Genomic DNA, 26,028 nt, shown 5'->3' on the forward strand with positions numbered 1-26,028 from the left:
TGACATATTAGATTTTAAGAGTTTTGTACAATTTTGGAACATTTGTATCAATAACATACCCATAAAAGTAACTGAAAGTAGACCTAACATCACTTACCATTTGACAATGTTTTCCATATAATTTGACATCTCAAGCCTGATTTTGTTTAATATTTCTCTTTTATAAACTTTTGAGAAGTTCTGAGGCCAAATGGAATCTCCCAAAGTTAGTTTGAAGTAAAAAACGACTTAATTTAGAGTCTGATTCTGGGGAAGCCTGTCAAAGATATTAAAAGGTTTAAGGGCCGGGCGCGGTGGCTCAAGCCTGTAATCCCAGCACTTTGGGAGGCTGAGACGGGCGGATCACGAGGTCAGGAGATCGAGACCATCCTGGCTAACACGGTGAAACCCCGTCTCTACTAAAAAATACAAAAAACTAGCCGGGCGAGGTGGCGGGCGCCTATAGTCCCAGCTACTCGGGAGGCTGAGGCAGGAGAATGGCGAAAGCCCAGGAGGCGGAGCTTGCAGTGAGCTGAGATCCGGCCACTGCACTCCAGCCTGGGCGACAGAGCCAGGCTCCGTCTTAAAAAAATAAATAAATAAATAAATAAATAAAAGGTTTAAAACACTTGCTCAAAATAGGAGCACGTGTCACTATGAAATCATAGTCATTTATTTAACCAAAGTGACCATCAAAAGTCGTTAAAAGCAAGAAAAAAAAAGTATTTAAAAAGTCTTTAAAAGCAAGTACAGAAAGTTATGTGGATATAAATTTTTTAACACTTTAATTAAAAACCCGATATAGGCCGGGCGCGGTGGCTCAAGCCTGTAATCCCAGCACTTTGGGAGGCCGAGACGGGCGGATCACGAGGTCAGGAGATCAAGACCATCCTGGCTAACATGGTGAAACCCCGTCTCTACTAAAAATACAAAAAACTAGCCAGGTGACCTGGCGGGCGCCTGTAGTCCCAGCTACTCAGGAGGCTGAGGCAGGAGAATGGCGTGAACCCGGGAGGCGGAGCTTGCAGTGAGCTGAGATCCGGCCACTGCACTCCAGCCTGGGCGACAGAGCCAGACTCCGTCTCAAAAAAAAGAAAAAAAAAACCCCGATATAACAATATGAAACACAGGAAATTATTTTGATTAAATGTAAAATCTTTGAATTTTTAGACCAGTTATCAAGAATGTAAAGAAAAACCTGTAATGTGATTTTTTTTTTTTTTTAATGGAAAGTTCATTTAGATGACCTGGGAGTCAAATCTGATGAAAAGGTACTTGACTTTAACTCATTTATGCCGGAGGTTGCAGCTTTTTTGAATTGCAGATGTGTGAAAAAATCAGACCTCGGGGATGATCTTGAGCAATAGGATATAACTGCTACATGCTTAGCTTTCCAGTAATGGAACACTAGGCTTAAATGGTTTTTAATCAGATACTGGAAGAGTATGTGTTCAAGATTATGAGCGTGTACACAGTTTTATAGGAAAAGTAAACAAGAGAAGTAGTATTTTAAGCAGGGGTGTTGGGAACAGACCCCCAAATCTGACCATAAACTGGCCATAAACAAAATCTCTGCAGCACTGTGACATGTTCGTGATGGCCATGAACGCCCACCCTGAAAGTTGTGGGTTTACCGGAATGAGTGCAACGAACACCTGGCCCACCCAGGGTGGAAAACCGCTTAAAGGCGTTCCTAAACCACAAACAGTATCCTGAGCGATCTGTGCCTTAAGGACATGTTCCTGCTGCAGATAACTAGCCAGAGCCCATCCCTTTGTTTCGGCCCATCATCCCTTTGTTTCCCTTAAGGAATACTTTTAGTTAATCTATAATCTATAGAAATAATGCTTATCGGCCGGGCACGGTGGCTCAAGCCTGTAATCCCAGCACTTTGGGAGGCCGAGACGGGTGGATCACGAGGTCAGGAGATCGAGACCATCCTGGTCTACACGGTGAAACCCCGTCTCTACTAAAAAATACAAAAAACTAGCCGGGCGAGATGGCGGGTGCCTGTAGTCCCAGCTACTCGGGAGGCTGAGGCAGGAGAATGGCGTAAACCCGGGAGGCGGAGCTTGCAGTGAGTCGAGATCGCGCCACTGCACTCCAGCCTGGGCGACAGAGCGAGACTCCGTCTCCAAAAAAAAAAAAAGAAAGAAATAATGCTTATCACTGGCTCACTGTCAATAAATATGTGGGTCAAGCTCTGTTCAGGGCTCTCAGCTCTGAAGGCTGTCAGCCCCCTGATCCCACTCCACACTCTATATTTCTGTGTGTGTGTCTTTAATTCCTCTAGCACCGCTGAGTTAGGGTCTCAGTCTCCTGGTCTTGGCAAGGGGAATGTATGGAGTTTAGAAAAAGTAAAAGCATGTGAAATTGTCACAAATCAAGAAAATCGAGGAGTAAAGAATCAAGTTATACTAGAGGAAAACATTGTTCTAAACATGAAGCTTCAGTTTAGGAGATGGTTGAAAATTTACAGAAACAGATTGTGGAATTAAAACATCATAGCTTTGCCTAGCCTAACTTAAACATGCTCAGAACACTTGCATTGATTGGCCTACAGTTGGGCAAAACACAAAGCCTATTTTATAATAAAGTGTTGAGTATCTCACATAATTTATTGAATACTATACTGAAAATGAAAAACAGAATGGGTGTATGGGTACATAAAGAAGTACAGTTTCTACTGAATGCATATCTCTTTTATACCATAATAAAGTTGAAAAATTGTAAGTTTTACAATCATAAAGTTAGGGACTATCTGTATGAGATTAAGCAGGTTCTCATTTGTCTTCCCTATCATAGATTCTTCTTTACACAAGGCAGCCATTCAATGAATATTTGTGTGTCTGGGAGTTTAACAAAATAAAGATGAGTCCTGAGTTTTTCAAAATAATACAAAGTAGTTAAGATGATACATTAATAATTAATCATTTATCTTTGCTATTGAATAATGTTAACATTAATTACAGTTCTCGAGGTTTTTAACCATATCACTTAGGCTGTTACAAAATTTTAAACCTGGAAATTTCAAGAAGAGTCAAATTTAGAATGCTTATGTTTCTGCTCTGAGGATTGAAAAAAAATCTATCAGATATAATGACATCCTGGTTCCCTCTACTGGGCTTAAATGAAATTACATAATTTTTCTTTTTTTTTTTTTTTTTTTTTTTTTTGAGATGGAGTCTAGCTCCGTTGCCCAGGCTGGAGTGCAAATGGCTCGGTCTCAGCTCACTGCAACCTTCGCCTCCCGGGTTCAAATGATTCTCCTGCCTCAGCCTCCCAAGTAGCTGGGACTACAGGCACACACCACCACGCCCAGCTAATTTTTGTATTTTTAGTAGAGATGGGGGTTTCATCATATTGGCCAGGCTGGTCTCTAACTCCTGACTTCGTGATCCACCCACCTTGGCCTCCCAGAATGCTGAGATTACAGGTGTGAGCCACTGTACCCAGCTTATATTTCTTCTTTTTAAAAATTAAAAATATTTTTTTTTGCGGGGGGGGGGCTTTCTGGCAAAAACTGGAAAGCCTGCTAGACAAATTCTGAAAGAGCTGTAATACTACCTGTTGCTTCTTAAAGCATCTGTTTCCTTAGCATAGAATGGTTGGTCTCTCCTGCTTCAGCCTTCCGGAGTAGCAGGGACTACTGGCGCATGCCATCATGCCTGGCTAAAAAAAAATTATTTTCTGTAGAGATGATATTGCTATGTTGCAGGCAGGTCCCAAACTCCTGGCCTCAAGTGATCCTCCCTCCCTGGCCTCCTAAAATGTTGGGATTGTAGGTGTGAACCACTGCACCTGGTCAGCAATTACTTTTGAAGAAAAAAGTTTTTAATATTGATGAAATTCAGTTATGAAAAGTTATAAAAAATAATTTACCCTTTATAGTATTTAAGAAATCTTTGTGCAACCTAATGTCACTAAGATTTTCACCTATGTTTTCTTCTACAAGGTATATAGTTACTTACGTTATTTATTTTCTTCCCCATTGCCTTCAGTGTACTTACATTATTCATTAACGGTCAGTTTTATTTGTTTCTGTTTGTATTTCATCCCTACATATGTATATATACATATGCACACACACATATATACACATGCATATGACATATATATTAGTATGTAATCATTAACATTGTTATAAAAGTCAGAACTACATGGAAAGCTATACTCAAAAGAAGTCTCACTTTCCCCTCATCCCATCTAAAATGGGGAAATTTTTATTTCCCCATTATTTCTACTTTTCATTCTTATGCTTTATAGATGTCTAGTAATTTTTATTGGATCCTGGATATTGTGAATATCATGTTTTTTGAGGGTTTGGATTTCGTCGTCTTCCTTTAGAAACTGTAGAAGTTTGTTTTCTCAGAGTTAAATTATTTTTGGATCAGCTCAATCCTTTGAAACTTTGCTATTAAGTGTAAATCTAGAGTAGCCTCTAGTATTAATTTTAGCTCTACTACTCTGCTACTGAGGCCCCCCTCCCCTTTTCTTTTTTTTTTTTTTTTTTTTTTTTGAGAGTTCTCTCTTTAACTCCTGAGTGTTCAAATGAGAAATTCAGCGGGGCATGGGAGCACTTTAGGAGACTGAGACAGTAGGTCCACTTGAGCCCAGGAGTTTTAAGACCAGCCTGGGCAACATGGTGAGACCCCATCTTAAATAATAATAATAATAAAGAAAACAAATTTCTATCTGGTATCATCTGTTTTCTGCCTGAATGACTTCCTTTAATATTTCTTGTAATAGTGCTCAGTTTCACTGTATTATCTCAGTTTTTGTTTGTCTGAAAAAGTGTTTAGTTTTGCCTTTTTTTCTGAAAGGCATTTTGGCTGTGTTGACAGGGTTTATTTGTTTTTTCTTTCAGAGCTTTAAAGATAATACTCCCATTTTCTGGATTGCATTCTTTCTGATAATAAGTCTGTTGACACTCTTTATCTTCATTCCTGTGTATGTAATGTATGTTATTACACTAGTTGCTTTGGGGATTTTCTGTTTATCACTGGTTTTTCATAGTTTGGTTACAATGTACTTTGGGGTGTTTTCTTTATGTTTCTTGTGCTTGAATTAGTTAAACTTCTTGGATATGATGGTTTCTAGTTTTCATCAAATTTGGAAACATTTTGGCCATTATTTTTTCAAACATTTTTTTCTCCCTCCCTCTTAACTGCTGGAATTCCAATTTGATGTATATTATTAACTTTGATATTATTCCACAGTTCACTGAGTGTTCATTTTTTAAAGTTTTTTTTTCCTCTGTGTGATCCTATTTAGATTGTTTATATTTCTATATCTTCAAGTTTATTAATCTTTCCCAGTTTCTAATATGCCATGTTTTTCATTTCATGTATTATATTTTTCATCCCTAGAAGTTCAGTTTGGATCTTTTTTATATTTTTCATTTTTCTACTTTCCTCTACCTTTTTATTTTTTTTTATTATTATTTTTTTGAGACGAAGTCTCGCTCTGTCACCCAGGCTGGAGTGCAGTGGCCGGATCTCAGCTCACTGCAAGCTCCGCCTCCCGGGTTTACGCCATTCTCCTGCCCCAGCCTCCTCAGTAGCTGGGACTACAGGCGCCCGCCACCTCGCCCGGCTAGTTTTTTGTATTTTTTAGTAGAGATGGGGTTTCACTGGGTTAGCCAGGATGGTCTTGATCTCCTGACCTTGTGATCTGCCCGTCTCGGCCTCCCAAAGTGCTGGGATTACAGGCTTGAGCCACCGCGCCCGGCCACTACTCTCCTCTACCTTTTTAAGCATAAGAAGTATATTTGTAATAGTTCCTCAAACATATTTCTCTACTAATTTTTATAATCTGTGTTGTTTCTGAGGCCACTTATATTGATGAACTTTTCTCTTGGTTATGGCTCAGATTTTCCTGCTTCTTTGCATGTCTTATATTTTATTAGATACCAGACCTTGTGGATTTTACATTGTTTGGCATTAGATTTTTAAATATATTCCTTTAAATGGGCGAGGGGGTTGTCTTGGATAAAGTTAACTCTGAATCTGTTTGATCTGTTAGATCTGTTAGATCTTTTCAAGGCTTGCCTGTTTTTTTAAGGCTTGCTTTTCTTTTTTTTTTTTTTTTAGATGGAGTCTCACTCTGTCGTCCAGGCTGGAGCGCAGTGGTGCAATCTTGTCTCACTGCAACCTCCAGGGCCCAAGTGATTTGCCTGCCTCAGCCTCCAGAGTAGCTGGGATTACAGGCGTGCCCCACCACGCCCCGCTAATTAGAAGGCTTGCTTTTAAGCATTGTGAGGGCAGCTTTTTATGTATGGCTAATTTGGTCCCATTACAGAAGCAATATTCTTCTTATGATTATGCCCTATGTATTTTTCCACTCTGGTTGATGAGAAAGCAAACAAACTATTCCTGGCCCTGTGTGAGCTTTAGGGATTGTCCCATCTCCTTTCTGATGATTCTTTCTCTGGTTTTCATGGTTTTCTCTCCCATATACATTGATTAATACTTAACCAAAGACTTGGGGTGACCTCTGCAGCTCTCCTGAGAATCGTCTCACTATATAGCTTCCCCTGCTCTGATACTGTACTTGACAAATTTTAGCTGCCTTGGCCTCCCAAACTCTAAATTTTGTCTTCTCAACTCACCAAGACAGTGGTCTGTTTGGATTCCACCTCCTGTACTCACTCTTTTTCTTTTCTTTTTTTTTTTTTTTTTTTTTTTTGAGATGGAGTCTCGCTCTGTCGCCAGGCTGGAGTGCAGTGGTGCGGTATCAGCTCACTGCAACCTCTGCCTCCTGGGTTCAAGTGATTCTCCTGCCTCAGTCTCCCAAGTAGCTGAGACTACAGGCATGCACCACCACGCCCAGCTAATTTTTGTATTTATAGTAGAGATGGGGTTTCACCATGTTGGCCAGGATGGTCTCGATCTCGACCTCGTGATCCGCCCACCTCGGCCTCACAGAGTGCTGAGATTACAGGGTGAGCTACCATGCCTAGCCCTCCTGTACTCACTCTTACCAGCTGGTGAGCTGGGGCACTTGATGGACTCCCCTTGCTTTTCAGGGATTGCTGTTCTCTTCTGCTTGTTGCCTACTGTTTGAAAACTGGATGTTTTCATATATTTTATTTTGAAATATATGAAATATATTGCTGGAGGGTAAATTCTATTCCTGTTATCTCATCAAAGCTGGAAGTAGAAATTCCTTCCCTTAGATTTTATCCTACTAGTTCCTTGATATCATCTCAGTTCTTAGGTTCTTTTAAGGATTTTTTAAAAAATATCTTATTCATCATATTTAGTTCTTTTGAATGGAAAGTTGATTCAAATAGCTTAGCCTGTCATTATTAGAAGTAGAAATTCTTATTGCCTTTTCAATTAAAAAATAAAATAGAAAATGATTATGTGATATCTTCATAAAAGTGGGACTGTTGGGCAGGTAGAGGTGGATAATGCTGTGGTTCTTCTGAACAGTCCAAAGGATAAAATAAGAAAGCAGGGCATGTTTTAGGTAGGCCTGTTAGAATTTCAGACTTGGGACCAGATGCGATGGCTCACACCTGTAATCCCAGCACTTAGGGAAGCCAAGGCGAGTGGATCACCTGAGGTCAGGAGTTCAAGACCAGCCTGGCCAACATGGTGAAACCCCATCTCTACCAAAAATACAATAAAATTTAGCGGGGCATAGTAACATGTGCCTGTAATCCCAGCTACTCCGGAGGCTGAGGCAGGAGAACCGCTTGAACCTGGGAGGCAGAGGTCGCAGTGAGCCGAGATTGTGCCACTGCACTCAGCCTAGGTAACAAGAGTGAAAACTCTGTCACACACACAAAAAAAAGAATTTCAGACTTGGTATGGTTTTGCCTGGTACAGACACTAGATGGTACATTACTAATAGACTAGTAGGTAGGATTCCCATAATAGAAAATAATGGAGTATGTTGAAAGAACTTCACAGTGTCAGAGTGAGATAGTTATGATGGGTTGTTTTGATTTTAACCTAGATATTCTACATTTCCTCATTTCTCTACACCATCAGTTACATCTGGTATTTGTACACAGAACTGAGGATGAAACACACCCAGAGTGGACAGAGCACATCTCCACTGGTAAGTTTTATTCAGAGCTGATAGTTAATAATAGTATGCTAAGCCAGGTGTGGTGACTCCTACCTGTAATCCCAGCAGTTAGGGAGGCTGAGGGGGGCAGATTGCTTACGCCCAGGAATTCGAGGCCAGTCTGGGCAAAGTGGTGAAAGCCCATCTCTACAAAAGATACCAGAAAAATTAGCCAGGCATTGTAGTGCATGCCTGGAGTCCTAGCAACTTGAGGGGCTGCAGCAGGAGGATCACTTGAGCCACTGTACCCCAGCCTGGGTGACAGAGACAGACCCTGTCTCAAAAAAAAAAAAAAAAAAATAGTATGTAAAAACAATCCCCGTATATCCCTGATAAACAGTGTAAGCCTATAGCCCTAGCTAGGTGCATTTATGGAGATTAATCGAAGGAAAAACGTGTTCCCACAGAGTTTCCATTCTTTTCACATCACCTCCTCCTCTCCCTTTCTCTCTCTCTCTCTCTCTCTCACACACACACACACACACACACACACAGGTTTGATTATAGGAATATTATTTACAGTGCTGGCATGCCTGCCTGGTTTGATTCAGCAAGGGAAATTCTTCTTGACTCCATGCCAACCCTGGGAGACCCAGTTCTGTTATTTATCTCCTGTTGTGACATTAGACATATCTTCTCCCTTTCTTGCACCTCCAGTTTTTCATTGTAAAATGAAGTGTTGGCCGGGTGCAGTGGCTCACGCCTGTAATCCCAACACTTTGGGAGGCTGAGGCGGGCAGATCACAAGGTTAGGAGATTGAGACCATCCTGGCTAACATGGTGAAACCCAGTCTCTACTAAAAATACAAAAAATTAGCCGGACATGGTGGCGGTTGCCTGTAGTCCCAGCTACTTGGGAGGCTGAGGCAGGAGAATGGCGTGAACCCGGGCGGCAGAGCTTGCAGTGAGCTGAGATCACGCCACACTGTACTCCAGCCTGGGCGACAGAGAGAGACTCCATCTCAAAAATAAAACAAAACGAAAGCAAACAAACAAACAGAATGAAGTGTTAGCCGGGCATGGTGGCTCACACCTGTAATCCCAGCACTCTGGGAGGCAGAAGCGGGCGGGTCACCTGAGGTTGGGAGTTCGAGACCAGCCTGACCAATATGGAGAAACCCCATCTCTACTAAAAATACAAAATTAACTGGGCATGGTGGCGCATGCCTGTAATCCCAGCTACTTGGGAGGCTGAGGCAGGAGAATGGCATGAACCTGGGAGGTGGAGCTTGCAGTGAGCCAAGATTGTGCCATTGCACTCCAGCCTGGGCAACGAGAACAAAACTCTGTCTAAAAAAATAAATAAATAAAATAAAATAAAATAAAATGTTAGTCTGTGTGATCTTTAATGTCCCTTCCACCTCCGTGATGCTATGATTCTATGAACTCTTCATCTGATTGATTTTTTTTTTTTTTTTTTAGACGGAGTCTTGCTCTGTCGCGCAGGCTGAAGTACAGTGGTGCAATCTTGGCTCACTGCAAGCTCCACCTCCCAGGTTCATGCCATTCTCCTGCCTCAGCCTCCCAAGTAGCTGGGACTACAGGCACCCACCACCACGCCCGGCTCATTTTTTGTATTTTTAGTAGAGACAGGGTTTCACCGTGTTAGCCAGGATGGTCTCCATCTCCTGACCTCGTGATCCACCCGCCTCGGCCTCCCAAAGTGTTGGAATTACAGGCATGAGCCACCACACTTGGCCCTGATTGACTTCTTAAGGAGATACTCTTCTTACTTTTTTCTGTTGTTCTAGATGTTCATGTTTGAAGAAGGGCAGGGGCAGAGATTGCTTTTAAAATTTCTTCTCGGCTGGGCGCGGTGGCTCAAGCCTGTAATCCCAGCACTTTGGGAGGCCGAGATGGGCGGATCACGAGGTCAGGAGATCGAGACCATCCTGGCTAACACGGTGAAACCCCGTCTCTACTAAAAACTACAAAAAACTAGCCGGGCGACGTGGCGGCGCCTGTAGTCCCAGCTACCCGGGAGGCTGAGACAGGAGAATGGCGTGAACCCGAGAGGCGGAGCTTGCAGTGAGCTGAGATCCGGCCACAGCACTCCAGCCTGGGTGACAGAGCAAGACTCCGTCTCAAAAAAAGAAAAAAAAAAAAAATTTCTTCTCTCACTCTCTCTTGCTGTAAGGAGAAAGGGCACTGAGGAAATAACTGAAAAAGTAACATGAAGAGGCCCTTAAGCAGTATCCTGAACAAGATATCATAGTTTACATAAGAGCTGTTCAACTTTTTTCAATAATAAAAATTTTTAATTCACAGTCTAGTTCAGTAGCTGCTAGCTATATGTGGATACCAAACACCTATAATGTGGCTAGTGTGATTGAGGAATTGAATTTTAAATTTTATTTAATTTTAATTAATTTTAATTTAATTAGCCACGTGCAGCTATAGCTACTGTATTGTGCAACACAGGATTATACTCTGGGCCCTTTTCTTTAGTTTACCTCTGGGTATTTATTCCATACTAATAATTACTCTTCTTTTTTGTTTGTTTGTTTTTTTTGAGATAGAGTCTCGCTCTATCGCCAGGCTGGAGTGCAGTGGCGTGATCTTGACTCACTGCAGCCTCTGACTCCCTGGTTCAAACGATTCTCCTGTCTCAGCCCCCCAAGTAGCTGGGATTACAGGCATGTGCCACCATGCCCAGCTAATTTTTGTATTTATCGTAGAGATGGGGTTTCACCGTGTTGGCCAGGATGGTCTCGATCTTCTGACCTCGTGATTTGCCCTCCTTGGCCCCCTAGAGTGCCGGGATTACAGGCATGAGCCATCGTGCCTGGCCTACACTTCCATATTTTAAACTCACATAGTTTCTTAGCTCCCTACAAGTTAGTAAGGACCCGTGGCTATATATCCTTTAGTATTCTGTAAGTGAAAGATACTATAAAGAAATAATGGCCGGGCGCGGTGGCTCACGCCTGTAATCCCAGCACTTTGGGAGGCCAAGGTGGGCGGATCACGAGGTCAGGAGATCGAGACCATCCTGGATACCACGGTGAAACCCTGTCTCTACTAAAAATACAAAAAATTAGCTGGACGTGGTGGCGGGCACCTGTGGTCCCAGCTACTCGGGAGGCTGAGGCAGGAGAATGACGTGAACCCAGGAGGCAGAGCTTGCAGTGAGCCGAGATTGTGCTACTGCACTCCAGCCTGGATAAGAGTGAGACTATGCCGTCTCAAAAAAAAAAAAAAAAGAAAGAATTATTCCATATCTTTCCCTTTAGGTAAGTGAATGTCTAAAAAGTCCAACAGCCTTACAGGGATAGCATTTCAAGTTTTTATTTATTCATTCATTCACTCAAAAGCCAATAGACTGACTGTAACTTGTGAGACTTGTTCAGCCACAAGTCATTCCCTAAAGAAGTTGCCATGATTAGACTGGAAGCCAAGAATGGAGAAAACATGGGGCAATAATTTTCTGAGGCTTGAGCTCCTGGTAGCAGAACAAAAAAATATTTGAAAGAAAAATGGGAAGGACATGAGATTAGTTCTTAAATATGGTATCCTACTGCTTTCTATGCATACAGATGCATATACTATATTTCTCTTTATAACCCATACTCTGTCACTGGTTTCAAGAAGAAAAGCTTTAGCCTAAGAGTTATATATATATATATATGTATATATATATATATATATATTTTTTTTTTTTTGGTAGGGGACAGGAGATTGAGGGCACAGTGAGCTGTGATCATACCACTGCCCTCCAGCCTGAGTAACACCCTGTCTCAAAAAACATGAAAAGAAAACCCAAAGAGAAAAAAGTATTTATATGTGTGTATATATGTGTGTGTGTGTGTGTGTGTGTGTGTGTGTGTGTGTGTGTGTGTATATATATATATATATATTTGGGGGCAGAGTCTCACTCTGTTGTCCAGGCTGGAGTGCAGTGGTGCAATCTTGACTCACTGCAACCTCCGCCTCCCAGGTTCAAGCGATCTCCTGCCTCAGCCTCCTGAGTAGCTGGGACTACAGGTGCATGCCACCATACCCGGCTAATTTTTGTATTTTCAGTAGAGACATGGCCAGGCTGGTCTTGAACTCCTGACCTCAGGTGATTCACCCAGCTTGGCTTCCCATAGTGCTGGGACTACAGGCATGAGCCACCGTGCCCAACCATAGCCTGATATATTAACTCTACTACCTATTAGTCTGCTGTTATAGCTACATACACACACACACACACACACACACACACACAAAGCTTTGAAGATACTTTTTCTTCTTTGGGTTTTCTTTTCTTTTTGTTTTTTTGATACAAGATTTCACTCTGTCACTCAGGCTGGAGTGCAGTGGTATGATCACAGCTCACTGCTGCCTCAGTCTCCTGGGTCCAAGTGATCCTCCCATCTCAGCCTCCCAAGTTGCTGGGACCACAGGTGTGTGCCACCATGCCTGGCTAATTTTTTCTTTTCTCTTTTTTTAATTGTAGTTTTGTAGAGATGGAAGGATCATACTGTGTTGCCTAGGCTAGTCTCAAACTCCTGGGCTCAAGTGAACCTTCTGCCTTGGCCTCCCAAAGTGGTGGGATTACAGATGTGAGCCACCGTGTTCAACCTGAGTTCTCTTTGAATACCCTAGCAAGACTTCTGCCATAAACGCAAGACTTCTGCCATAAACTTTTTTTTTTTTTTTTTTTTGAGACGGATTCTCATTCTGTTATCAGGCTGGAGTGCAGAGTGCAGTGCCGTGATCTCTGCTCACTGCAGCCTCCACCTCCCGGGTTCAAACGATTCTCCTGCCTCAGCCTTCCGAGTAGCTGGGACTACAAGTGCATGCCACCACACCCAGCTAATTTTTGTGTTTTTAGTAGAGACAAGGTTTCACCATGTTGGCCCAGATGGTCTTGATCACTTGACCTCGTGATCCATCTGTCTCGGCCTCCTATAGTGCTCGGATTATAGGCGTGAGCCATGGCACCCAGCCAACAATAAGATTTTTATCAGAGATTCATTGGTACCCAGGTAAAAATAAGAGTTAAACACAGGATAACCACCTGACAGAGGAAAGAATAAAAAGTGAAGAAAGGAAGTGAGTGGGAGGGGTCACAAAAAACAATTTTACTTGTTTTCCTAAAGTCAACACTAGCTGTCCTATTCCTGATCCAAACTGTTTGGGGCAGATTAATTACCAATATCTGATTATTTATTAATTGCTCACTTAATGCTTATTGATCCCTAACAATGCCATTCCAAATATATTGTTTTCTATCTTAAACTAGAAAAAAGCTTATTTTCAATTCTATTATTTCTTTAAGATGTTCTATTCAAAGTCTTACATCATAAAGTCCTAGAGGGTAGGAATAATTCTTCTATAAGTTGTTTTACAGTGTCTAACACAAGTCAAGATTTTGAAAATGTTCTATCATCTAGTGTCCAACAGTCTTACATCCAAAGGGCATATTTGACCCTGCCCTATTATACTAATCCTGGCCTATTACACTTTTTACTGGTCATCTTATAAGAAGGGTTTCATTCCACTCATAAAGTCTGAAAAAGTCCACACCTCTCTGGGTCTAAGAGAAAAGAGCTGAACTGTTATTAGAAGATGGAGGATTCCTATATGATTTCATATATGCCTATCTTTTTAAGAGAATCTTTTTAAGTACCCAAATTCCATATTAGGCTACTTCCTGCAGGCTTTCTTTGTGGCTTTGTTGTTGTTGTACTTTTTAGAATATAGTAATAGAGATAAAATTCTATTATATACAGTGCTAATAAGGAACTATCTATTTGATGAATTTTATAGCAAATATTGCTTGACAGAAGCAAACTGGCTTTTGGAAATCTTTTTGTTCTATTGAGTGTTAACTGATGACTTGGTATTTATTATTATATGATTGACAATGTCTTAAGACATTTCTCACATTTGTTCTTTTCACAGGTGATAGATTATACTTGTCGAGTTGGTCAAATGGCCTTTGTTTTCTCAAGGTAAGATTTTTTCTTTACTTCTTAGCATGGTGTAGACTCTCATTATTCTGGTGTTCAGGTGGGAACAAATAGGACAATGCCCTTTATTTCCGTTGTAACTCCTAAATCCTCGCAGAGCCTAACTTAGAAACAACAAATATGTGTTCATTGGTTCCATTTTTCCACATTGAATAGGGAAGTAGCTTGATGTTATAGATTTGGGTTTTAGCTCCAATTCTACCATCAACTCTACTTAACCTTGAAAAATTTATTTGAGTCTTTGGATCACTTATTCCTTTTCCTGTATAATAAAGAGTTGTAATAGACGGTCTTCAGGATATCATCTATTTTATAACATTGGGTAAGACTCTTAGGATTACAGAGTCCAGAAAGGGTTTGGATCTCGCCTAAAGTGGTGGCCGTATCAGAGTTGGTTTTAGACTTTGTGACTTTTGCTCCTGGATCTTTTCCTCTTACAGGAAGCTGGCTATATTTAGTTGGACAAATAGCTGGCTATTTAAAGCTACATTTTGGAAAAGCTCCCAAGAAGGGGCTGATGAGAATGAGATTATCCCTAGTCACCACAGAAAGTAAAAGAGACTGCACACAAAACTCCTTAGTAGATTTTCCTTTCACTTTGACCCACTTGCATTTTTATCTGACCATACAGCTCCCAGAGATTCTCTGTGAAACTATGGTAGGGTTCATTAACCTAGGTATAAAATTAACTCCCCACTGCATTGTACTTCTCTAGGAACTGGAAAAGGAAGGAATACCTAAGGTATTTGAGGTATTTTTCTTGAAGAAATGAAATGTGTTATTTGTGGAGATTGGTGGGATGATAGAGTTGAGGGAAGAGCAGGAGAATATTCTGCAAAGGAGGAAGGGCATGAAAAAGACTGGATATTAGGGTGATACTTTTTTTCCCTCCCAGCTTGATACCTCTACTATTGATGACACCTGTATTCTGTCTGGGCAATACTAGCAAATGTTTCCAAAACTTCAGTCAGAGCCACAAGTAAGTAAGAACTAAATGTATCATTTTCATGGCAGACTACACCTATTTGTTTCTATAAATAGAGCTGGAAAAAGACTTTCTACATACATTCTGACCAAAGTGCTAATATTAGAAATGGGCTAGGGAATAAGATGTAGTAAAGGCTAAAAATACGTTAAGTAAAAGTGTAACACAAAGTGACTACAAGATAATGTGTCTGTGGGAGAGAGACAAGGTTTTATGGGCAAGAGTTAGCAAAATGATAAGTAAAGTAACATGCTTATTAACTTTTGTTGAGCAGCTCTTTTCTTACATCTGTAGTGGTACTCCTGTTTATTGATTTTCTTCCTAGATGTATCCTGATGCACTCACCACCATCAGCCGTGGCTGAACTCCCACCTTCTGCCAACACATCTGTCTGTAGCACACTTTATTTTTATAGTATCACCATTTTCCTGGGCAGCTTTGTACTCAGCCTCCTTACCATTATGGTATGGTACCACCCTACCTTCCTTTGTGGAGAGATGGGGAAATGAGGGGGATGGGCCAGTATTCCCAGGACTTGGGAAAGATGGGGCAGAGAGGCACTTCTTGTGGTCCTAGAACTAAGAAAGTAGCTAGGAGATCTTGACAATATAATTACTGCCTCAGACTTTTGCACTTCCCCAAATCAAATGATAAGAGAGAGAAAACAGCTTGTATTCATTAGGTGAAAATTATACTCACTCTACAACTAATATAGGCTTCATCAATCCCCCATGGCCAGAAAACTCATGTGTCAAATATATCCTTTACATAGTTAGGATGACACTGTGAAACACAGAACATATGCTTTGATTTAATTTTCCAAATAAGAAAATAATTTTCTTTTTAAAATTCTTCATTTGGGGCCGGGCGCGGTGGCTCAAGCCTGTAATCCCAGCGCTTTGGGAGGCCGAGACGGGCGGATCATGAGGTCAGGAGATCGAGACCATCCTGGCTAATACGGTGAAACCCCGTCTCTACTAAAAAATACAAAAAACTAGCCGGGCGACGAGGCGGGCGCCTGTAGTCCCAGCTACTCGGGAGGCTGAGACAGGAGAATGGCGGGAACCCGGGAGGCGGAGCTTGCAGTGAGCTGAGAGCTGGCCACTGCACTCCAGCCTGGGCGGCAGAGCAAGACTCCGTCTCAAAAAAAAAAAAAAAATTCTTCATTTGGTCATTAAATTTACATTTATGCTGTGTCTAACTGGGGCTAAAGTGTTAAGTGGCTCATGAAGTTTTCAGATACTCATTTGATGTCATCAGGATGATGTACAATTATAATAATTAGCCAGGGGATAATAAGTTACATAACTGTTTCATACAAAAGCAGTAAATGAGCAAATATGCCTTTGTATTTCCCATATCTATTTTTCTGTATCATTTTCTCTTTTTATATTTCAGTTCAAGAATTACAAGGTATCTACCTGCAGATCAAATGTATCTCACTAGTACCTGTGAGCTAGATACAGTTATGGGGAATTTCCTTTGGCAATTCAAACATAAGTTATAGAGATGGCTCGATCTGGCTGGGCACCGTGGCTCATACCTGTAAGACCAGGACTTTGGGAGGCCAAGGCAGGTAGATCACTTGAGGCCAGGAATTTGAAACTAGCCTGGCCAACATGGCTAAACCCCATCTCTACTAAAAATACAAAAATTAGCCAGGCATGGTGGCATGTGCATATAGTCCCAGCTACTCAGGAGGCAGAGGCATGAGAATCGCTTGAACCCAGGAGACGGAGGTCACAGTGAGCCGAGATCATGCCCCTCCAACCTGGGCAACAGAGAATACTCTGTCTTAAAACAGACACACACACACACACACACACACACACACACGAGATGGCTCAGTTCAAATCATCAGGTTGTAAAGAGTTCACAATGACTAGTTCATATTAAAATGGGTTTGATGGTTTACGTTTGGAACTGACTAACAAGAGAGGTCCCAAATCCTGGCACCTTGAGGATTCCTGATTGCTTCTTTAGAATAGCCCAGGTTTCAATATATACTCAGAATTAGCATTCTAGATTCTTTAAAAATCAGCAGATGATGGCCAGGCATAGTGGCTCATGCCTGTAATCGTAGCACTTTGGGAGGCCGAGGTGGGCAGATTGCCTGAGCTCAGGAGTTCAAGACTAGCCTGGGCAACACAGTGAAACCCCGTCTCTACTAAAATACAAAAAAAATTAGCAGGGCATGGCAGCATGCACCTGTAGTCCCAGCTACGTGGGAGGCTGAGACAGGAGAATTTGTTGAACCTGGGAGGCGGAGGTTGCAGTGAGCTGAGATCATGCCACCGCACTCCAGCCTGGGTGACAGAACAAGACTCCATCTCTAAAAAAAAAAAAAAAAAATCAGCAGATGGTGAACTGATTCTTTTAAATGTAAGTATTCTCAAAATCAAGTCTCCTTTTGATGCTTATATAGGGAAAAGAGACTATGTACATGGCTGAATTTGATTAAGTAATGAGGTTATTAACTTAGAGAGTAGATCTGGATTAGGGAAAATACTCAGATTTGTTACCAAGAGTGTTATCTGATTTATTTTTTGCAAAAAACCACATTGAACTTTTGAACTGATTTATATTTGTTTCATGAGCTAAACCTTATTCAGACAGCTGAAGTAAGGAAAAGCAATTTGTTTTCCATCTAAAGGCAAGAAGTGACTTTCTTTTTTTTTTCTTTTTTTGAGACGGAGTCTTGGTCTGTTGCCCAGGCTAGAGTGCAATGGCGCATCTCAGCTCACTACAACCTCTGCCTCCCGGGTTCAAGCGACTCTCCTGCCTCAGCCTCCTGAGTAGCTGGAATTACAGGCACATGCCACCACAACTGGCTAATTTTTGTATTTTTAGTGGAGACAGTTTTCACCATGTTGGTCAGGCTGGTCTTGAACTCCTGACCTCGTGATCTGCCAGCCTCGGTCTCCCAAAGTGTTGGGATTACAGGCGTGAGCCACCGCGCCTGGCAAGAAGTAACTTTCTAAAACTTGTGTTGCTTAGAGTTGAGAATTTAAGCTCAGCCATGGTGCTGAAGTGTTTAAGTGTGTTAAGCATAGAATACTTTTTAACAGAATCTCTAATAAAGTGTTTTAAGAGGAACTAGTTAGAGCTTACTTTTAACTTCCTGTGTAAACTGTGATTAGCCTCAGAGGGGGAAATGCCCGGAGGCTGATGTAAGGTTCATGTGTTAAACATGGTACATAAGTTTGGCTAGTATCTGTCCATTTCCCTAACCTAGTAAAAGTTCACTCTGAAGGTAATTTTCTCTCAGAAAAAGCCTGATCTCAGAAAGTAAAGACAAGAGAATGGGGTCATTCCTGTTGTGAGATTCTAAGGGAATAATCTTTTTTAAATGATAGGAGGATAGATTTAAATGATAGGAGGATAGAGGGGCGTTTTACTAAGCTTTAAGCAAACTGCTCACTGCTGTACTCATATTTAGGTCTTACTTATCCGGGCCCAGACAGTGTATAAGAAGTTTGTGAAGTCATCTGGCTTTCTGGGGAGTGAACAGTGGGCAGTGATTCACATTGTGGACCAGCGGGTACGCTTATACCCAGTGGCCTTCTTTTGCTGCTGGGGCCCAGGTAGGTATCTTAACAAGAAGAGATGGGCAGTGAAGAGGGCAGTTATTAGGTTCTGATCAAGCAAAGTGGACTCACTAAGAAGGATGGCTGTGGCCAGGTGCGGTAGCTCACACCTGTAATCCCAACACTTTGGGAGGCTGAGGCGGGCGGATCACGAGGTCGGGAGATCGAGACCATCCTGGCTAACGCAGTGACACACTGTCTCTACTAAAAATACCAAAAAAAAAAAAAAAAAAAATTAGCCAGGTGTGGTGGCGGGCGCCTGTAGTCCCAGCTACTTGGGAGGCTGAGGCAGGAGAATGGCGTGAACCCAGGAGGCAGAGCTTGCAGTGAGCCGAGATCGCACCACTGCACTCCAGCCTGGGTGACAGGGTGAGACTTTGTCTCAAAAAAAAAAAAGGAAGGATGGCTGCAAATTCCTATTCAGCTTATAAAATTTGTATGGGCCCTACCCATATTTCCAGTTTTTACTAACCTCCTTAACTCCTTTTGCTTCTTATGTTTTAGAAATTAAGATAATTAGACATGAGATGCACCATGATATAAGAGGAAAAAACATCATGACAGACTTGGAGATATTAACAACTGCCCTTCCTACTACATAAGGTTATAGTGAGGATCAGGTTGGATTTTTTTTTTTTTTTTTTTTTTTTTTTTTTTTGAGATAAGAGTCTTACCTCTGTTGCCCAGGCTGGAGTGCAGGGGTGCCATCTCACCTCACTACAACCTCCGCCTCACAGGTTCAAGCAATTCTCCTGCCTCAGTCTCCCAAGTAGCTGGGATTACAGGCACATGCCACCATGCCCAGCTAATTTTTGTGTTTTTAATAGAGACAGGGTTTCGCCATGTTGGCCAGGCTGGTCTCAAACTCCTGCCCTCAGGTGATCTGCCCACCTTGGCCTCCCAAAGTACTGGGATTATAGGCATGAGCCACTGTGCCCGCCCAGATTGGATAATTTTTATGAAAGAGCTTGGGAAAATCTGAATTGATAGGAAATATAAATTATTACCTTCCTATAGTATATCCTGCTACCATTACTACACTAATAATCTACAAAGTTTCATCAATAAAGACTAGAAGTTGGAGGCCTAAGACTCATTGGTTTGCATAACATGTTAACCTCACTGATGGATTTTATTATGCCTATTGTTTCCATTCTGATAATGCTCAGGCATGTGTGTGGAGGAACCTGATACTTTAGATAGTCAGGACTGAAAAGAAGGTTTACACTTTGTGTATTCACAGCTGTCATTCTGATGATCATAAAGCTGACTAAGCCACAGGACACCAAGCTTCACATGGCCCTTTATGTTCTCCAGGTAACACCTTCAACATCTAGTATCTCTGTTCTTACACCCGCTCAGCCTATTTTCTTATACTACCTTTACTTGGTAAGCACAATTTTTCCCTCAGGGTATTTCTACATTGCAAAATAGAAAATGTATTATTTACACTCAGTTATGAATAATGTGAAAATTTTCTCAAAGTCGAGGTAGATGATGTTGTGAAAGTACCCCCATGCATTCCAGAGCATATATATACCTGGTCAACTTCATTTTACTGATGTGTTTTTAAGGAATGGACAGTAAAAATAAACCAGATCTGCCAGGCATGTTCTTATGAAACATTGATAGTGACATGGTTCTCTTCCATCCAGAGTGAATTGAATGGGATAAATGAGCTATTCTTGGTGAATGATGAGGAGAGGATGGAATGATCATCTCTCTTTTTTTTCTTTATTGGGTTTAAGAAGATTTTTGGGCTATCTGACTATTCTGATGAGAGTTTTCTCAAGGATACCCTGGGAAATGAGGTAATAAGGAGGGGCATTGAAGCTACTTCATTGTCCCTATGTATATACTAAGAAATATGACCAACTCTTAGTCATCCGTAACAGTGTAGTGTAGAGAGTGAGTTCAGGACAAACTAGAAAAATATAAAAAACTGAAGTCAGATCTTCATGTTTGAGATAGGGAAAATGTAACAATGCTTTATGAATAAGGGGAGTGGGAATTATTCCCTGGATCCCTGAAAACCTGAAGCATGGGCTGCATCACCCCCTCATCTCCTCCAGGCTCTGACGGCAACATCTCAGGGTCTACTCAACTGTGGAGTATATGGTTGGACGCAGCACAAATTCCACCAACTAAAGCAGGAGACTCGGCGTGATGCAGATACCCAGACACCATTATTATGCTCACAGAAGAGATTCTATAGCAGGGGCTTAAATTCACTGGAATCCGCCCTTACTTTTCCTACCAGTACTTCCACCATTCTTTGAAACTACAATACTGGAACATCCAGGAACTGGAGTTATTCTGCGCTAATGGATTGGAAAGAATGTTGGGAAAGGACATCTTAAATCTTTTCTAACTATGCCCTAAACTGCAGAACTCAAAGGAAATATAGTGCCATTGGTTAGTAGTCATTCTAAGTGAATTGGGAGTATCTCTGCAGTTATTCCCAGATTCACTAGTGATCCTTAAATTCTAGAGGTTCAGGGAGAGGAAGACACTTTCCATCTCAGAGATACCTTGTTACCTTGATGGATATTAGATTTGTCTAAGTCTTTTCTAGAAAAAATAAATTCTAGATTATTATTTATATGTGTCATTTCAAGGCTGTCTACTCCATGGTTGCAGGGGAAGTGGGGGTAGGGGACATGCAACAACTTGCTCAGGTCTTGCTATTGCTATTACTGTCTCTAAAGTTGGACACAGAAAATCCTGGGTTTCTATTCTGTGAAGAGTTTTGGAAACTCATAAGGAAAACTACTATAAAAAAGTGACAGTGGGGCCGGGCGCGGTGGCTCAAGCCTGTAATCCCAGCACTTTGGGAGGCTGAGACGGGCGGATCACGAGGTCAGGAGATCGAGACCATCCTGGCTAACACAGTGAAACCCCGTCTCTACTAAAAATACAAAAACTAGCCAGGCGAGATGGCGGGCGCCTGTAGTCCCAGCTACTCAGGAGGCTGAGGCAGGAGAATGGCGTAAACCCGGGAGGCGGAGCTTGCAGTGAGCTGAGATCTGGCCACTGCACTCCAGTCCCGGCGACAGAGCGAGACTCCGCCTCAAAAAAAAAAAAAGAAAAAAAAAAAAAAGAAAAAAAAAAAGTGACAGTGGGATCTTTAGACACACCACATCTTAGTCTCATATGTTCAATTCTGTTCTAGGACTTGAACAATAGGGATCACCCCATTCTAGAATACTAAGACTAATCTTTTGAAGTTACAGGGACAATAAGATTTAAGAGAAATAGAGACTAAAAAAACCTCTAGTAATCAATAACTGTTAACTTGCATTTATAAGCAGAAGTACAAGGTTGGTTTCATTGTGTTCATTTATCGAAGTGTAAAGTTAGGTTGAACAGTATGAACAACTTGCCATTTTTATAGGTGAAAATGGTCTAATATCATCAATTTCACATGGTTCAGCCTAATAGTGCTAAATATATGTTTATAGGATAAATGAGTGAACAAGCAAATTAGTGACTTATAGGTAAAATTTTTTTTTTTTTTTTTTTTTTTTTTTTTTTTTTTTTTTTTTTTTTTTTTTTGAGACGGAGTCTCGCTCTGTCGCCCGGGCTGGAGTGCAGTGGCCGGATCTCAGCTCACTGCAAGCTCCGCCTCCCGGGGTTACCGCCATTCTCCTGCCTCAGCCTCCCAGTAGCTGGGACTACAGGCGCCCGCCACCTCGCCCGGCTAGTTTTTTGTATTTTTTAGTAGAGACAGGGTTTCACCGTGTTAGCCAGGATGGTCTCGATCTCCTGACCTCGTGATCCGCCCGCCTCGGCCTCCCAAAGTGCTGGGATTACAGGCTTGAGCCACCGCGCCCGGCCTATAGGTAAAATTTAAATCTTTTGGGAAAGAAAAGATTCTCAGACTTCAGAGCTTCATTCCGGGGCAGGAATATCTATCTAATCTGTTTCTTCCTCTTGAATCATGTAACAGTGATATTTGGTTTCTCCAGCTAAGTTATGAACGCTAGTCTGAGGCCAGAGCATCATATACTATGATGCCGAAACAAAGGGAAAGCCAAATGGACAGGGTGACTGGAATGATAAGTAATCAAAATATCTAGACCTAATAATCTGATGATCACAAAGGTGGTCTTATTCTCACTTGATACGTATCTTGGCATGTCCAAGGCAAAATCTTTAAGATTAGAGAAATTGACTGAGAGGATTATAATGGAAGATTAGACAGGATATTCTGATAAGTAAGTTACAGAGATCTTTCCAAAAGAGCTCTCTAGCCGGGCGCGGTGGCTCAAGCCTGTAATCCCAGCACTTTGGGAGGCCGAGACGGGCGGATCACGAGGTCAGGAGATCGAGACCATCCTGGCTAACACGGTGAAACCCCGTCTCTACTAAAAAATACAAAAAAAACTAGCCGGGCGAGGTGGCGGGCGCCTGTAGTCCCAGCTACTCGGGAGGCTGAGGCAGGAGAATAGCGTGAACCTGGGAGGCGGAGCTTGCAGTGAGCTGAGATCCGGCCACTGCACTCCAGCCTGGGCGACAGAGTGAGACTCCGTCTCAAAAAAAAAACAAACAAAAAAAAAAAAACAAAGAGCTCTCTATAGAAATGTCAGGGAGCTCAATGATAGCTCTTTTCAGTTTTAGACCATGAGTTTCATGGAAGTTATGGAGGGTAACCTGGCCTTATTCTGTCAAGATCATATCTTGAGGCTTCTCATTGTCCCAGAGATCCTGAGACCTGATTTCATGATAGCACAGAACAAAAAAAGACTGTTTCACCTAGAAAGCTGTGTTAACGTCTTTTCATTTAAAAACTAGTAAGCAGTCAGCATATAGAAAAATAGATGGAAGCAAGAAAGAGTTCCTATATCCATAGTCCCTGAGAGACACCAGAACCAAGAAGCCCAGTCTTTTTTTTTTTTTTTTTTTTTTTTTTTTTGAGACAGAGTCTTGCTCTGTCGCCCAGGGTAGAGTGCGTTGGCATGATCGCAGCTCACTGCAACCTCCGCCTCCCGGGTTCAAGCGATTCTCCTACCACAGCCTCCCAAGTAGCTGGGATTACAAGGTGCCCACCACCACACTTGGCTAATTTGTGTAGTTTTTTAGTAGAGACAGGGTTTTACCATTTTGGTCAGGCTGGTCTCGAAATCCTGACCTCAGGTGATACACCCGCCTTGGCCTCCCAAAGTGCTGGGATTATAGGCATGAGCCACTGTGCCTCACCAGAAGTCCATTTTTTTCTTTTTCTTTCTTTCTTTTTTTTTTTTTTTTGAGACAGAGTTTCACTTTTGTTGCCCAGGCTGGAGTGTAATGGCACGATCTTGGTTCACTGCAACCTCTCTACCTCCCAGGTTCAAGCAGTTCTCCTGCCTCAGCCTCCCGAGTAGCTGGGATTACAGGCGCGTGCCACCGCGCTCAGCTAATTTTTGTATTTTTGGTAGAGACAGGGTCTCACCATGTTGGTCAGGCTGGTCTTGAACTCCTGGCCTCAGGTGATCCACCCACCTCAGCCTCCCAAAGTACTGGGATTATAGGCGTGAGCCCCCACGCCCGGCTGGAAGTCCATTTCTTAAAAGGTCCTTTCAGTATCACTTCATATTTGGCCTTATTACCAGAAAGAAGGTAATTATCAAATATTTTTCAGGTTTGTTCATCTTGCTGTTCCAGTGATGTATTGACAGTTTCTTAGATCATGGATGTAAGCAAACAAAAAGATGGTAGGAATGAGAAATAATAAGCGGCTAAGTAAGATTTGAATTAGGATTATCAGCTTTTTGTCATACTGAGAGTCAGAGGGGATATGTGGAGCTGGGCCACTGTTAGACTGCCTCCTAACCGTTATATTCTCATGTAGGAGGGGCATAGTTGTAGACAAGTGCTAGTTCTTAAAATTCTTGCAAACAACCCTCCCATGACACTTGTCCAGGTTGCAGTCATAGTGGAGTACAGTGGTATCTAAGCACGACTGATTGATACAGATCTTTTGTGGACCACATGGAGTATCTTTTACCTCCCCCTCATCGGCCCTGTTTATACTCCAACACTACATGTCCTGCATGGGGAAATGGGTGTTTGATGTTTTTCAGTGTGTGGGATCTTTAGATATTTTCACATAGCAGTCTCACATCTTACATATTTGGCCTTGTACTTCCTTAAGACTTTAAGCAATCCTTTAGACTCACTGCCAGTTTCCAAACCTATCCCCCTTGGTAATGATAATTTTTCCAAGCAACTCTTGTGCCCTTTCCAGAGATTTTAATGCACTGATTCTCTAGGCTTCTACACTGGCCCTGGTAACAATAACCTTGTTCTTTGCAAGGGATGCCATCTTCCTTGTATATATCCGTGTGGCACCACTCAGAGGTGCCGTTAAAGTACTCTCAGAGGTCATATTCACATACACTGAGGCAGCAGGGTGTGGTTGGGTTTGGAAATTTGCAGTGTCTGCAACAGAATCCAAATGCATAATCTGAACCCTTCTTCAGCTAGTGTAAGGGCAGACAACAGTGATCCCTTTCACAGTCATGGACATTGCCACACTTGCATTCTTCTCTGTCATTACTATCTTGTTCCCACAATATGGTTTTCCAAAGGAGATTTGGTGCTCAAGTTTATTACACCGGCAGTCTTCTCTGTGCCTATGCAAAAACTAATGGAAGCAGTGGAAGCTTCAGTTGCTGTAGCCCATATCTGTAGTAATAAATTTATGCATAATACGGAGGTTCTGGCCATGACACTTGTAGGCCATATAGTCATGTTTCATATCCAAGCTGTGGCCAAGCTCATGAGTTATGAGAGCTGCAAAGTGGGGGTATATCTTCATAAAAGAAAGATTCAACACTCATTGTAGTCTTAGCTCTACAGATACAACTGAGAAATGCATAGCCCTGGTACTTTCCGGGATTTTGACCAATGATCCAAATATGAGCAACAACATGTTTCACCTTTCTGAAGGGGTGCTGGCCAGTCTCTCCAGCAATTAACATTTTGAAACATTTTCTGCAGATTCAGGGGCATTTGCACTAGCCTTCTCTCTGTCCATATCTCCAAACTAGTCCATATATCTAACCAGTAAGTACTATTGTACCACTTGACCAGCATGTGTATATCTGTTACCATCTGTGTAATGTTGGTCACATTATATTATTCCACATTTGTAACCACTTATTGTCAACCACAAGAAACATTTCTACATATTTGGGAAGCAACCATATATGGGGCATGTGGTATGGGCTCTATTCTGCTCTGAATCCTTATTTCAAGATATGCTGTAAACCATAGGTTCAAAATTGTTTGAAGTATGTTGGTCAGGCTGGTCTTGAACTCCTGACCTCAGGTGATCCACCCGCCTCGGCCTCCCAAAGTGCTGGGATTACAGGCATGAGCCATTGTGGCCCACCAGAAGTCCAGTTCTTAAAAGGTCCTTTTAAGTGCTGATAGTCACCAAAGAATCTAGGTCACC

General features: G+C 41.9%; 1 protein-coding gene and 1 non-coding gene across 11 annotated transcripts in view; one reads left to right on the forward strand and one right to left on the reverse strand.

Moving 5' to 3' along the window:
- The window catches only part of TMEM116 (transmembrane protein 116), an 88,571-nt gene extending 67,379 nt beyond the window's left edge, over positions 1 to 21,192 (forward strand). For 5 of the 10 annotated variants that reach the window (XM_010378847.2, XM_030938534.1, XM_030938535.1 and 2 more), the window contains exons 5-11: positions 7,945 to 8,049; positions 13,951 to 14,000; positions 14,914 to 14,997; positions 15,329 to 15,467; positions 18,443 to 18,587; positions 19,834 to 19,907; positions 20,663 to 21,192. In XM_010378847.2, coding sequence (XP_010377149.1) covers positions 7,945 to 8,049; positions 13,951 to 14,000; positions 14,914 to 14,997; positions 15,329 to 15,467; positions 18,443 to 18,587; positions 19,834 to 19,907; positions 20,663 to 20,869 — 804 coding nt within the window. In that variant the 3' untranslated portion in view covers positions 20,870 to 21,192. The remainder of the gene's footprint in view (positions 1 to 7,944; positions 8,050 to 13,950; positions 14,001 to 14,913; positions 14,998 to 15,328; positions 15,468 to 18,442; positions 18,588 to 19,833; positions 19,908 to 20,662) is intronic. The other 5 variants (XM_010378855.2, XM_030938538.1, XM_030938539.1 and 2 more) reach the window with 4 other exon arrangements.
- LOC115900160 lies at positions 3,484 to 3,545 on the reverse strand. Its single transcript, XR_004059830.1, has one exon. It is a non-coding gene; the product is annotated as a U7 small nuclear RNA (small nuclear RNA).
- Positions 21,193 to 26,028: the final 4,836 nt, after the last annotated feature.

This window comes from Rhinopithecus roxellana, chromosome 10 (assembly GCF_007565055.1).
Source record: "Rhinopithecus roxellana isolate Shanxi Qingling chromosome 10, ASM756505v1, whole genome shotgun sequence".
NCBI classification, from domain to species: Eukaryota; Metazoa; Chordata; class Mammalia; order Primates; family Cercopithecidae; genus Rhinopithecus; species Rhinopithecus roxellana.